Consider the following 12,985-nt stretch of genomic DNA (forward strand, 5'->3'; position numbering starts at 1 on the left):
GGGGGGGAGTGGAATCAACTGACACTTAAACTTATTTTCTGCTTTCCAGGTCTATTTGGAAGGAGTGCACCACCAAAAGCCAAAATACCGTGTTACTGTGCTAATTATTGGAATAGGCTTAATAGTTGGTGTTACCTTGTTTTTGCTTCTTTCATTTGTATTATGGAAGGTAGGTTTTCAGTATTTATCAGTTGTTCTCAAGTCAGGAATTCACACTGTTGTGGATCTTTGCATCTGTTTATGAAGGTTAAAGGATAAATAATATTTTACTGTGATCTGTCTTTTCTAAAGAAACAATTCCTCCTGTAACTTGTGTTTTTTCCAAATAGTTTGCAATTTTCCTTCATTTTATCTTCTGCATATTTAAAATCTTCTTTATTCAATGCCACAAACCCCTTCCCGTGTTTCATATGGCATCTCACATTTGCAAATGATTTCTATAATTTAGTGATACCAAATGGATCGTTTTTGTGGGATGGTGCTCCACATTGAATGTCACTTGACACATGATGACTAATAGTCTACAACAGAGTTTCATGCCAGAATAATTTGTTTAAGATTTTAAATGGCAACATAAATGCTAAAAAAATCCTGTGCAAAAATGAAAAAAGAAAACTGTGAAGGATGCAGCTTCTCTGACAAGTGATTAAGAGATTGTTAACTTTACCTACATGCAGACTTTCTCCATCCATCGTTCTTCCCAGGGAAGTGTAGAAATCAAAGACATTTAACAGGGACGTTTTATTACCATTTCATATCTGCAAAACTACGGGCTTCTCTGGACTGTTACAGTTTAGAAGCCCACATGTCCTTACTCCTTTCAGGAGAGTATTAGCCTCCCAAAAAGTAAAAGAAAAAGCAAATGCACTTTTTTGATTGATAACTAACACTTGCTTATTTGGTATGACAAAGCAATGGCATGTACCATCATTCATAAACACCATGCATATGTATTGTAATTTAGTTCATGTTTTATGATTTAGATTTGATAAAGATTTGCTGACCACAGATTCCAAAATTATGTATTTCAGATTGGCTTTTTCAAAAGGCCATACAAATCCGTCCCTCAAGACAAGAACGGAGAAGGCAGCTGGAGTTTCACACGTGGGAACAAAGATGACTAAGATGGCAAATAAACGTTTGATTTTAAAATGAAGAATTTAAGATTCAGGTTAATTCACAGGAGAAACGTCACTGACAAGGAAACTGTTCTTGAGCTCACTCGCTCTTACAAAGTACACTTTATTCCCTTGAACTGTATATGGAGGACTACACCTTAGAGTACTGTCATTTTTCTAATATAAAAATGGTAAAACAGGTTTTGTGAAGTCTCATAGCAATATTTGAAACACCAAATATCTGTATCTGGTTTTAAACAGACAGAAGAACACTAAAGAGAAGAAGAATTACTTACTGGAAAGAAGAACTTCTGGAAAGTAGTAACATTTGGCCAATCCTGGAAAATAAGATCTCAAACACATTAGTGTGAGTTATTCTATTCATTTTCAAGTTTCAATAATCTTTTGATTAGACATTTAAGAAGAAACCCTCCCTCCTCGTGCTTTGGCAGTTTTACAAGGGTAAATTAGCTTAAACCAAAAGCGGGGACCGTAAGTAGAGCGCACGGATGTAGAAAACAGAAGCTCTTTTGGGCTTCTGAAGGTAACCTTGTCAGCTTTGGCTTCACAAGCACAGCCGCAACACTGCAGAGGCTTAGTCACTCAGGCAAGCCAGAACCAGAAAGGTCAAGGTGGATTCAGAGCAGGGAGTTCTGTGGGGTAGCCTGGAGATGCAGCACAGAATCCTCTCTCAGCTGTAGAAAGAGCAGTGTATTTGAGATCATCATTTGTAGCCATCTTTAACATAGTACTTGCAAGCATGACAGAATGAGCTGTTTCATCCATTCCTCAGGTATTGCTGCCATGATGTTTTGGACTTCTCCAACAAAATATTTCTGTGGGGGGGTTTTTTAAAGCAAGTATTTATTTTTATTTATTTGAAGACTTTTCTACAGTACTTAGCATAGTAGTATTTAGTACTGGCATTCTTCCAGGACCTAAAAAAAAAACCCAAAGACTTCACATGATGACAAAATAGAGAAACCACATACCCAAGAGACTCAATGCCAACCTTAGTGGGCCAAATTTTATCTTTAGATGTACCACACTTTACCTGAAAGTACTTAATAAGAAAGTTGGAGAGCTGGCTTGGGTTCTTGTGAAGTTTTCAGATAAATACCATCCAAACCGGCATCCTCAGAAGCCACTCAGCAACAAGGCAAATGACTGAATAGTAACATGGTTCAACCCACTGCTCTGCTACTACAGGAACTTTCTTCAGCTAGATAAGTTTGCACTGCCACCTAGCTTTGGTGAAATAGTAAAATCCAAGGAAAAAAAAAAAGTTCCTTTGCTTCCCAGTACAACAGGAGAATGTACAACTTCTTCAATAACTGTATTTATTGCATCAGCATTATGCAATATGGCCTTTCTTGCTGTGCCTTTGATGTCTTTCTGAACTGCAAGGAGAAATGAATGTAATGCGTACATACAGGCTGAAGCTGCACCATTCTCTGGGAATTAAACCTGAGACTCAAAAGCAATACAGAGTGACTTCAACCAGCACCTTTGCTAATAGAGTGTTTGGTGCCATAAAAGCCACACTGTCCACAGATTCTTAAAGGTATTGGGGACCATTTTATAATTTCCTTTCACTTCATTCAGTGCCAAAGATGTGGATCGCTCTAAAGTAAATTTTCTCTCTAAAATCTGAGCATAAGGACAAATGAATGTGCATATATTTTTTTTTTAATCAAAAAGTATGTGAAAAATTAAATATTTTCTTGCATGTCTCTGAAAATATACACAAAATGCTTCTCTTCCAAGTAGCTTTAGTGAATTTTTGCACTTTAACCAAAACATCTTTGAACAGAAATTAGTTTGATATTACAGCATAGTGTGAAAAATATACCTCAAATACCGGAAGAAGCATTAATATCCATTAATACAAACAATGCAAAGAAAGTGAAACTAAAGCATTTTATTTATCTTTGCAGTAGTTTATGTAAGTCAGTAAATGTGATAATGTTGCCTTGGAAATTGTGTACTTCCTATTCAGATTTTATTATTAACATGTACATGTTGGCTGCCTGTTCTTAGGATACGAAGCAAAATTCACTTTGCTTTTGTAAACCTGGTTGACAAAAAGTGAGTGTGCAATGTCCTGAGGGTGGCAAGGTTACAAAGTATCACTTGGTTTCATTTTATTAAAAAAAACCCAAGTTAAGCACCTAAATGCTGTTTCTTCTGTAAGTTCAACTATTTTTTTTTAATTTTCAGCTATGTAGTAGAAACAGTTAAATCTACTAACTGTAGCTAGAATCTCCTTCTTAGACAACTTTCAGAAGTTCAGTTTGAATTAACACATTAAAAATACTCGATGTGGTATAGTGTCAGTTAAAGTAGTTTAACCGGAGACTGCTCACTGCGACTAAGGCAATGGGTATAAACTGAAATGAGCGATTCCAACTGGAAATGAGGGAAAACATTTTCCTTATGAGGACAGCCAGGCACTGGAACAGGGGCACAGAGAGGTTGTGTTGTCTCCATCCTTGGAGGTTTCAGGGCTGGACTGGATGAAGCCCTGAGCAACTGGACCTGCTCGAGCAGGAGATTGGGCTAGAGCCCTGCCAGGGCCCTGCCAGCCCCAAGGCTGCTGTGGCCTCAGGCCTGCTCTGCAGCCACTAACTCCGGTGCAAAGAGCAGAACTAGCTGTAAGATTCCCATGACAATGAGGTGCCTACGAAGCAGACATTTGCTTGTCTATGGATTTGGCCTTTACCACTGGCCAGGTTTGTCTGCAGAAACCGCATGAGGTTTCCAACAAGTAGCAGCTTGTTCTTAGGAAACAAATCATCAGCTGCAGTACTTCAGGTACAGTACTTTGTCTTGCGTACTTTTCACATGTAAGAACTTCTCACTGGGATTTAAAGTCTAATACAATACAGTAGCTATAGATCCTTGTAAAGGCTTGATTTAACAAATCCTTGAAGGACGGGATTTCACATTATACTCGACTGCTTACTGAAGAACAAACTTAACTCATTCTGGCCACTAGATAATGCAGCTTTCACACTATTATTTGCCAGCCACATTCTGAACAATTCATAGACAAGTGCCCAGGAAAACGTTCATTATCCCCATGGTCCTGCAGAGGGACAAACTTACTGGTCTGCTACTCTTCATCATCTCAGAGAAAGCAAGTTCCCAGAAAGAATATAGTCTTAATTTGCTGTCATCTCAAATAATTGTATTAACTATTTAATCAGTTACAAAAAAAAACTCAAAAACTGTTCATGCCCTATAAGAAAGTTATAAAAATTTAAATCAACTTTCAGTAATTTATCATAAATTTATTCTCAACAAAAGCTACGCTAAATATAATTTCAGTTCTAGGATAGATAAAATATTTTAAAATATTTATTTTGTACAAAGAGTAGTCCTTAAAATACATTTCAACAAAGAAAAGCCATATAGGATATCAGCATATTCTTTTGTATTACTGTTTGACTAGAAACTATTTAAAAGCAAATATATTAAGGCAACATTAAAAATTATAACTAGAAATGGAAGTACTTTATTTTAAAAAAAAAATTATTTTGCCACCATTCTTCAGCATGAGGTGGTACCTACCTCCACTCACCAGCTCTATTTGAACTGATTTACCCGACAACATGGATAAGCAGCAGCAAACTTAAAAGTATCTCAAACTATATTTATTGCAAAAGCTAGAATAATTTTAAAGGAAAAAAATATTCTATTCTTACGGATACTTCTTGAACCCAAGTTTATAAGAGACCAATATAATCAGTTTTCATTTTTTCTTGTTAAGCCTAACAATTTATTTATAGTTAAATATGACCTGATAAAAATATACAGCTTGATAAAAATTTAAAACCAGGAATCTTACAAACAAGTATTATTGTTACAATAACAATACAAGTTAAGGTTCTGCTACAACAACTGGATTCAGTGAGTGAAAGACTGGGACCTTGGAAAGCTGTGCATAGAGGTGAGAAAAGGATTCTTTAATACAGAACTTGCAGTGTGTCCCTTCTATATGCAATTGCACGTTGCTTGGGAACTCTCCAGGTCATCAGTGTTCACGCCATAGAGGTTAATCAGTTGAGGATGCACCCTGTGAAGTGAGGAAGTCAAACTTCTATCAATTTCATTAACTCTTGCGATGGGTGTGCCACTTTTGGGGGGGGGGGGCAGGAGAACAAATATATATGAACTGCTATATGGAATAAAATCTGGTGAATTGCATTTTGACAATTCCTATAGGGTCACCTTTGGAAGTATATATTATATATCCTGTAACATTATCTGCCTTTTATTTTACATTCCAGACCGGTTCTGAGCTCTGTGCTTAGAACTAATCTCGTGTGCATTGCAGAACAACAAGCCACTGCCCATTTAATTCCACTGATAACCCTCCTTTTTCCTTATGTATTCATAGACTCTTTCTTACATCCTAGATACGGAGACTATTCTCAAGCAGCACTAAGTTTCCCACAGTTGAACAACTATGTGTTCTTATTAACCTTACACACACTGCTTTCCAAGCAGGAATCCTTGTCCCAAAAATAGCTCTTCCAGGAGTCACAGACCTTTATAGGCATCTGTTCACCTCTAAGAAACAGAAGGGTAAAAGTAACAGGCAGAAGAGAAGTGGGGCTGGAAGCTGATGAAGCACCAGAAAGGAGAGGCCGTGTCGGTCATAAGAAACATTTCCAAAGATGGGCACAAGGCAACCAGGCAGAGGCCCAAACAATGACACAAGGGCCAGACTGCAATGCACAGCTGTGCTGTTAGAGCATTTATAACACCCAATTTTGGTGTCATCTGTGTTATATACAGATGTAATACATTTAAGATTGCAGTACTAATCTGTTACAGGTACACAGTCTGTAAACATAATACTTAGCCTTACCGAACATGAACTTCTGATGCTTCTTTCATTAAGTCTCCATCTATATTCCAAGGATAATTTCCTTCTGCAGAAGCAGCATTCAAATACATATTTTCTTTGGCATCAAGCCCACTGTTAAGCCTTGGTTGTACTCTTACTTCTTGAACTGTGTAGGTCTCAACAAAGGGAAAATTGAACTAAACCAAACACAGATATATATTAAAAGAAGATGAAAGATATAGGTGGTAGCCTAGCAACAAACAGGATTACTTGAAATAAAAAAAGCAGCAAGCTTTTTAAGTAAATGGGAACACTTAACTCAAGCTTTGACCACATGAGGCATTATATATTTCAGCTAGCATTTATAGATTAATGTGCTGTTTTTATCCTAAATAGTGCTTCAGAAAAACTGGTAGTGTTCTATTTGCATTCCCATATCAGACTTGCTCAATCTACAGGTGAGGCGAATATATTTTGCACGCACCAAAACAGCACATGCTTTCAGAATATGTGAAAGTCCAAGCAGATTTTTTCCTGTGCTCTGTTCATCATTACCAATAATCCTGTCGTGAACATGGCTAGTTAGAATTCTAATAAATGGTCATCTTAAATTGAGGGTTTAGAGGGTCCACATCTCCTTGTCTAATTTCTAACTCCAAAGGCAGAGAGAAAAGCAGAGCCTTCCTCCACAAGCATAACTGGAAAGCATACACTGTTTCCTAAATGCAGCTGTTAGTGCTGTCACATGGAACTGTCATCTACCTCTCCCCAAAACTCTGACTGTTGACCAATTCAAACCGAAACCGTCTTGTAAAAGTGATTTCACATAATCCTTAAACATCTGAATGAGTACCAGTGTGCTTAGGCTATGCGTTAGGTATTTAGGACAGCAACAAGGCACTGTGCTTGGATGCTTCATTTTTCTCTTCAAGGACAAAATAACGACCATAATTTTGAAATGTAATTCTGCAAACATTCATAACGAGGTGAAATCCACACCTGCTAAAAATCAGTGGTTATAATCCATTGCTACCAGCATAGCATGCAGTGATCCGCTCAAATTATGGACTTTACCTGTTTCTGACAGAGAGCTGAATGATGCCCCCCAGTCTGCGTTCCTGATCTCTGTACCACACAAAATTTACACACAGCATACATTTCCTTTATTATGGGGAAAGGGCTTTACACCCATAAAATTATGGTATGACAAAAATACAATTTAAACCACAACAGATGGGATGAAATAGGCTAATCGGTATTAGTCTAGTGATTTAAAAAAAAAAAAAAAAAAAAAAAAAGAATCAGATGAAAAAGGGGCTAATGTATTCTGACAGAAAGCTAAGTCTCCTTATGAGGATGCTAACATTAACTCTTGCAGCATGTCTATCTTCACAATTAACTGTTCTTTTAATAATCACCAGAAAGAAATTAACAGTACCTGATTTTTCACGCCGGCATATCTTTTCAGATGTTTTATAAACTCTGTTCGAGAAGTATTTTGTACAACAATAAGAGCCATGCTTCCATTATTCAACCTGAAAAGCAGACCAGTTTAGTTCCCAAAAGAAAATTAATTAATTTGGAAGTTTAACAGGCTCTTTGATAGTCTAGATTAAAAGAAAAACAAAAAACCAAAAGCTAGCAAATTAATAGAAATGACTCAATGTTTTTTTTTAATCTTTTTGCCTCCCCCCTCCCATAGATCAAATATAAACTATGCAATTGAGGTTAATTTGCATCAATATAACATACACTGTAATAATAGAATTGTACTCCCTTATCAATAGCCATAATTTATTAAATGCAGTACCTATAATTTAAAAATACCTGGTTTTCTATTTAACAGATGGTTTTTAAACACTGGGGATCACAAATTTATCTTTCTGCTTTTCTCTTCAGCAAAGTATAATGATTACCATAAATTCTGTGAGGCAGAGGTTTACCAAGAAACCACTCCCATGCATGGAAGCACATCCCCATCATAAAACCCAGTGCAGATGGGTTCATTCACCTCCTCCATTAACACTCATGCTGCCCTAACAAAGATCCTGATCTTCAACTCTGCTGCTATTAGAACTCAACAGTTCCCAGTACAGTTCTACTTATGCATTTCACAAAGCACATAAAAGTTAAAAACTAATGGAATTTTGCACAAGACAAGAGTCATATACTAGAGATTAATCAAGAGACCCTACAGTGCAGACATTCAATGGCCCTTGGTATCCAGTCACCATTGATATTTTAGCATCTTTGAGAATTTGTGTCTGACAATGAGCTAGCATCAATTTGCAGATTCCTTAATGTAACGGTACCTTGTCGCAGAAGCTAACAACCTGAGTGTCAATGCAATCATGCCCAAGTCCTGTTTATGTTGTAGAGACAAATCAATATTCACCAGGAGTATTTGACAAACCTGACAATCACTGCTGAGACTGTGTTCTATATAGAGATGAGGTATTTCACATCTTCTGAATATATATATGCATGCATACCTATATTTATTTATTCAGCATGTATACTTGGAAAATATGTTAAGAATGTTTTAAAAAAATACTTCCAGCCTGCCACCATGGATCTCACCCCACTCATAGTTCTCTGGCTACTGAACAACTGCATCAGGAATGTTCTCAGACTACGATACAGCACAATCTAGGAAGGTAATTTTTATATAACCATTAAGCAAGGCACCTGGTATAGCATTACTTTGCTGACTTAGAAAACAGTGATGGTAAAATCGAAAAAAGTTGCCTCCTTATCATATTTGCTGCAACAAAAGGGCACAGCAGGCTATTGGGCAATGCATTTGGCACCGTGGTCTTTTATCTTCAGAGATGACTAAGAATTCTCATTAATTCTCTTGAAAGTCCAATCTGCAGCAAAGCACACCACCTATGCTGCGAGAACCAAATGTTCCACATGGCTCACATAGCGTAGAAAGTTAAATGTGTCTTGACATGTTTCTGCAAATTTAGACTAGTATAACTAGAGCTACAGGAAGCAGTCAAAGCTTTCATTCCACTTCAAATGCCTTTACATGGCAAAAATGTCTTGGGGAAAATAGGACAGAGTAAAGAAACCTAGCTGAGTTTAGCTGATGCTTCCATAACAGGTCTCAAGTCTCTAACAGTCAGTGCAACATTTATGTTCGCTGTACTGAAAAACCTTATAGTCAAGATACTATTCACTATGAGAAATGAAGCACCTGTTTGAAGAGTCTACTCTTCTGACCCAACTAGCTGACTGCACTCCTAAGATTATTTTTAAAAAGAGATGAAAAAAATGATGCCCTTCTATGAAAGGACAGGGGAATCCACTGAGCAACTACACTGTGGGAGAAACAGGCTCAGACCTCCAATAATTGCATGGGGTTGTCATAAAATTCCCTATCACTGAGAAACAGGTGCCAGAACAGATGGAAAGAGAAAGCAAAGCTAAAAAAGAATTATTTCGTCAATTCGTGTCAGAGTTTTTCTACTGACTGGTACAACAACACACCAAATGCTGAGCAGAGTAAGTTCCTAACCCCAGAGAGCATCAGGGCACTCTTTTGAGGTACCTAAGGCTTAGCACAACCCCTGTAGCAAAGAAAACTTCTCAATAACAGTTTAATCAAAAACACTTGTTTCTACATTCCTTCCAAGAAGTCAAATTTTACCAGATGAGCCAGTAATTTTGAAGAAAAATATTTGATTAATTCTAAGGCACATCTATTTTTACCTAATGATAATCAAATGTAACAAAACAGCCTCATTCCATAAACCTTCCTGAGTGTTGGGGGTTTTTTTTTCAATAGTTATGCATAAACACACACACACACATATATGAGTTTCTGCATTCTTTTTTGAGGTAGTGTGTTGTATTTCATGTACAACTACAAAGTTTGTACTTGCTATTCTGCTTAATTGTCAACTGGATACATCAAGTACAAATATTTATCACATGACAGCTGTTTTAATCACCACAAAGCATGCTCTTCACAATGAGCTAAAGGCAAAACGAGTCAACACCCAAATTACATACACATTTGTTTCCCAAAACCTTACATGTAGAAGCTGCACTTCCAAAGTTCAGGAGAGGAGAAAAAAAAACAAAAAAACAAAAAAACAAAAAAAAACAGAACACAAACGATGTATTTCAGTTGTTCTTAACAGAAGAAAGATCTATACTTCATTTTTACTGTAAGTAAAGCAGATGATGAGGGGCATCTTTATATTTGAAAAAAATAAAATAAAATCCAAGAACAAAGTTTCTACATATAGCCAAATCCTATAACAGATGATTCCTTGATGACTACTACTTAAATCAGACTTGCTAACTAATTTAATCACAGCAATTATCCACTCATTATTCTAGTTACACTGCTTGACCTTATTTGCCTGATCCAAAAACTGATTACAATTCCTGAGATTATCAAGTCTGCTGCAGCCCGTGCTCCCTCCCCCATTCCAGAGAGTCTAGACTACCTAAACACAGGCTGTATTCTTGGAAAAGCCAAGGTCTTAAGGTAAGATGTCAGAATTTATAGACATGACTAATTCTCTAAACCCCTACTGACCTCGTATTAGGTGCCAAGCCTCTTGGTGCCATTGAACACAGACAAGGGATTGCCATAATGCTCACATTCAGGAAGTGACCCTGAATTTTGTGCCATTGATCCTTGCTACCTAAATATAACAGAGTAATTCTATATTACTCCAGCTTAACCAGCCACAGTTCACTTGTAAATAATCAAAAAAAGCACTCACCCTTTTTTTTTAATTTCTCTTTCTTCTTTCTAAAAGAGTGGAAACATGTAGGGAAAATAATTTTTAATCATTTTAGCACATTTAAACAACATCTTCCTCAGGAAAAAAGTAAGATATTTATGGAACTGAACAAGCCAATAACATTGAGCAGAAGACAGCTTTGTAACAAATCCTCTATAGTCTATAGGGTACGTTTTACAAAGTGGACAAGTTTGCAGTTGTCAAAATATTTTTTTTTTTAATTACTGTTTTACCTGATGATCAAATTTGAACAAAATTAAGATTTTATACAATTTTATCTTTAAAGACACATATTTTTGTAGCTTGGGAATTGCTTGACTCCATTTTACTTACTTGACATTCTCATGAAAGTCTTCCTGTGGAATTTGTACGGGTAGAAATGATAATTCGCATTCCTCTGGCCTAGAAAAGTATTGATATTTACTATCATGTAAACCAATATTCTGACTGCTAGACAGACTTTTATCCAAGTTAAGATGATTTTAAGGAGGTGCTGAATATACAGAATTTATCTCCTCTAAGAGGGATATGCATCACATCTGAGTTAAATCTGTCTGCAATTAAGAAGTCAAGACAGATGAAGTACTGTTGTCTCTATTTTTATCACATGAATTATTGCATTTTCCTCAAGAAAATGAGAAATACTGGAAAAATATAACAGCTCATGGCATACTTGAGATCTGCCAGGGTTTTGATAAAAGCAAAATCCTTCCGCTGATTGGAGGGCATCCAACGGTGTTTTTCAGCCAAAGCTAGAGTCCTTGCACCAAAACCAAACATAGCTGAGAATCCAAACCGCAACAGCTTGCTTGGAGTACTGAAAGTACAGACATCTACTGGTTGAATATGCCCTAAAATTTCAAAGTTAAAGACCAGAAATTACAAACAACATCTGTATTTCAAATAGAGTACAACTTACTGTTTCTTTTTCGCCTAACTTAGCTGTGAGGAAAAAACTCCAGACTCTTCCCTCTTTAGGAAGTCAAGTTTTGCTAATGGGAACCAGAATCAATTTAGATTTAATGAAGACTATAAAAGTAGTCATTTTGGAGAACCAAGTTCAGATGCATCAAAATATTTAAAAACTTATGGCAAAAATTCAGCTACTTCATCAGGCTGCAAAGGGTCTGACAATTCTATTCAACTTTCCAACAATTAGTATTAAAGAAAATGTAATACTGCTACACAAATATTGGCTACCATTTCACGAAATATTTGTAATGACTGAACATTGTATTGGAGGAGATATCAGAATGCTTAAATATAGGTTTTTAATGTATTTATGTTTACAGTTATAGAATTTAGACATATAATTGTGTTCAAGAGGGGGTATACAATTTTCTTCTGTAATAGAACCTGGGTGATTTCCACTAGATTGAGTTTCTCTGATTAAAAAATAAAGTTTTAGTAATACACAAACCTTTACAGGCAAAATCTATCTAAGAAATAGAGCAAAGGCTCTTCCACTGATGACTGCAAGGTCTAGAAAATAGATACTCAAGATAGACTTTCCCCATTATTCTTTTTTTTTTTCTTCAGGAAAAAAAAATAGCTTCCTAAGGAAAAATTGCTTTGAGAGGAATATTAATATTGCTCAACTAAGTATTTGGTATTTCCTAAAACCTGAAAATAAGGTTTGCACTAGCAACCTAGTTTTTCCTTTTAGCATAATTACATTTTCACATTCAAAAACCTATTTATTTTGCAGATCAAACTGCAAGTGATACAGTTTTTTCTACTAATAAAGCTTTCTTAAACATTAACAATTCTCTAAGAGAAATGCACACGGAGCTAAAAAGATGAATGATACTTTCTCAGAAATATGACAATACTTTCCTGGAAAGTCTAATCCTGACCACTTCCTCAAACTGAAGTATTGTATATTTTCCTATTGTCTTCAGCAGGCACATTAAATTGAAATAGTCAAGTGATTATGCAACCAATCATTGCATAATAACACACACATAGTAACACTATTCACACAAGTCTGGAAAAGGTTACTTTTTGCATTAAAAGAACATCAGTAATAGGGAATGAATAACAAAATCAGACATTATTCCATAGCAGATTTTAGATACCAGAAGACGAGATCCACAACCTTTGCTACTGAATTATATTCAAAGAATCATAACCTTTCCAGTATGCTATAAATCAGGATAGAATCATTTGGGTTTAAAAGTCTTACAATATGGTTTACATTAATATGGTATAATGCTATGTCTTTGTTAAACAAGTAGTTATGGCAA

At 36.1% G+C, this 12,985-nt stretch overlaps 2 protein-coding genes across 5 annotated transcripts in view; one reads left to right on the plus strand and one right to left on the minus strand.

The window, feature by feature from the left end:
• Nucleotides 1-3,294, plus strand: part of ITGA4 (integrin subunit alpha 4) — a 38,816-nt gene extending 35,522 nt beyond the window's left edge. The window contains exons 27-28 of the mRNA XM_042783905.1: nt 50-169; nt 1,032-3,294. Coding sequence (XP_042639839.1) covers nt 50-169; nt 1,032-1,124 — 213 coding nt within the window. The 3' untranslated portion in view covers nt 1,125-3,294. The remainder of the gene's footprint in view (nt 1-49; nt 170-1,031) is intronic.
• An 821-nt stretch (nt 3,295-4,115) lies between these two features.
• Nucleotides 4,116-12,985, minus strand: part of CERKL (ceramide kinase like) — a 55,869-nt gene continuing 46,999 nt past the window's right edge. For 2 of the 4 annotated variants that reach the window (XM_042783906.1, XM_033010782.2), the window contains exons 7-13: nt 11,413-11,590; nt 11,073-11,141; nt 10,719-10,747; nt 10,529-10,637; nt 7,412-7,508; nt 5,995-6,170; nt 4,116-5,196 (exon numbers count right to left, since the gene is read on the minus strand). In XM_042783906.1, the coding sequence (XP_042639840.1) occupies nt 5,115-5,196; nt 5,995-6,170; nt 7,412-7,508; nt 10,529-10,637; nt 10,719-10,747; nt 11,073-11,141; nt 11,413-11,590 (740 nt within the window). In that variant the 3' untranslated portion in view covers nt 4,116-5,114. The other 2 variants (XM_042783907.1, XM_042783908.1) reach the window with 2 other exon arrangements.

The sequence above is a fragment of the Tyto alba genome, unplaced genomic scaffold (genome assembly GCF_018691265.1).
Source record: "Tyto alba isolate M040663 unplaced genomic scaffold, T.alba_DEE_v4.0 Super-Scaffold_7, whole genome shotgun sequence".
Lineage (NCBI taxonomy): Eukaryota > Metazoa > Chordata > Aves > Strigiformes > Tytonidae > Tyto > Tyto alba.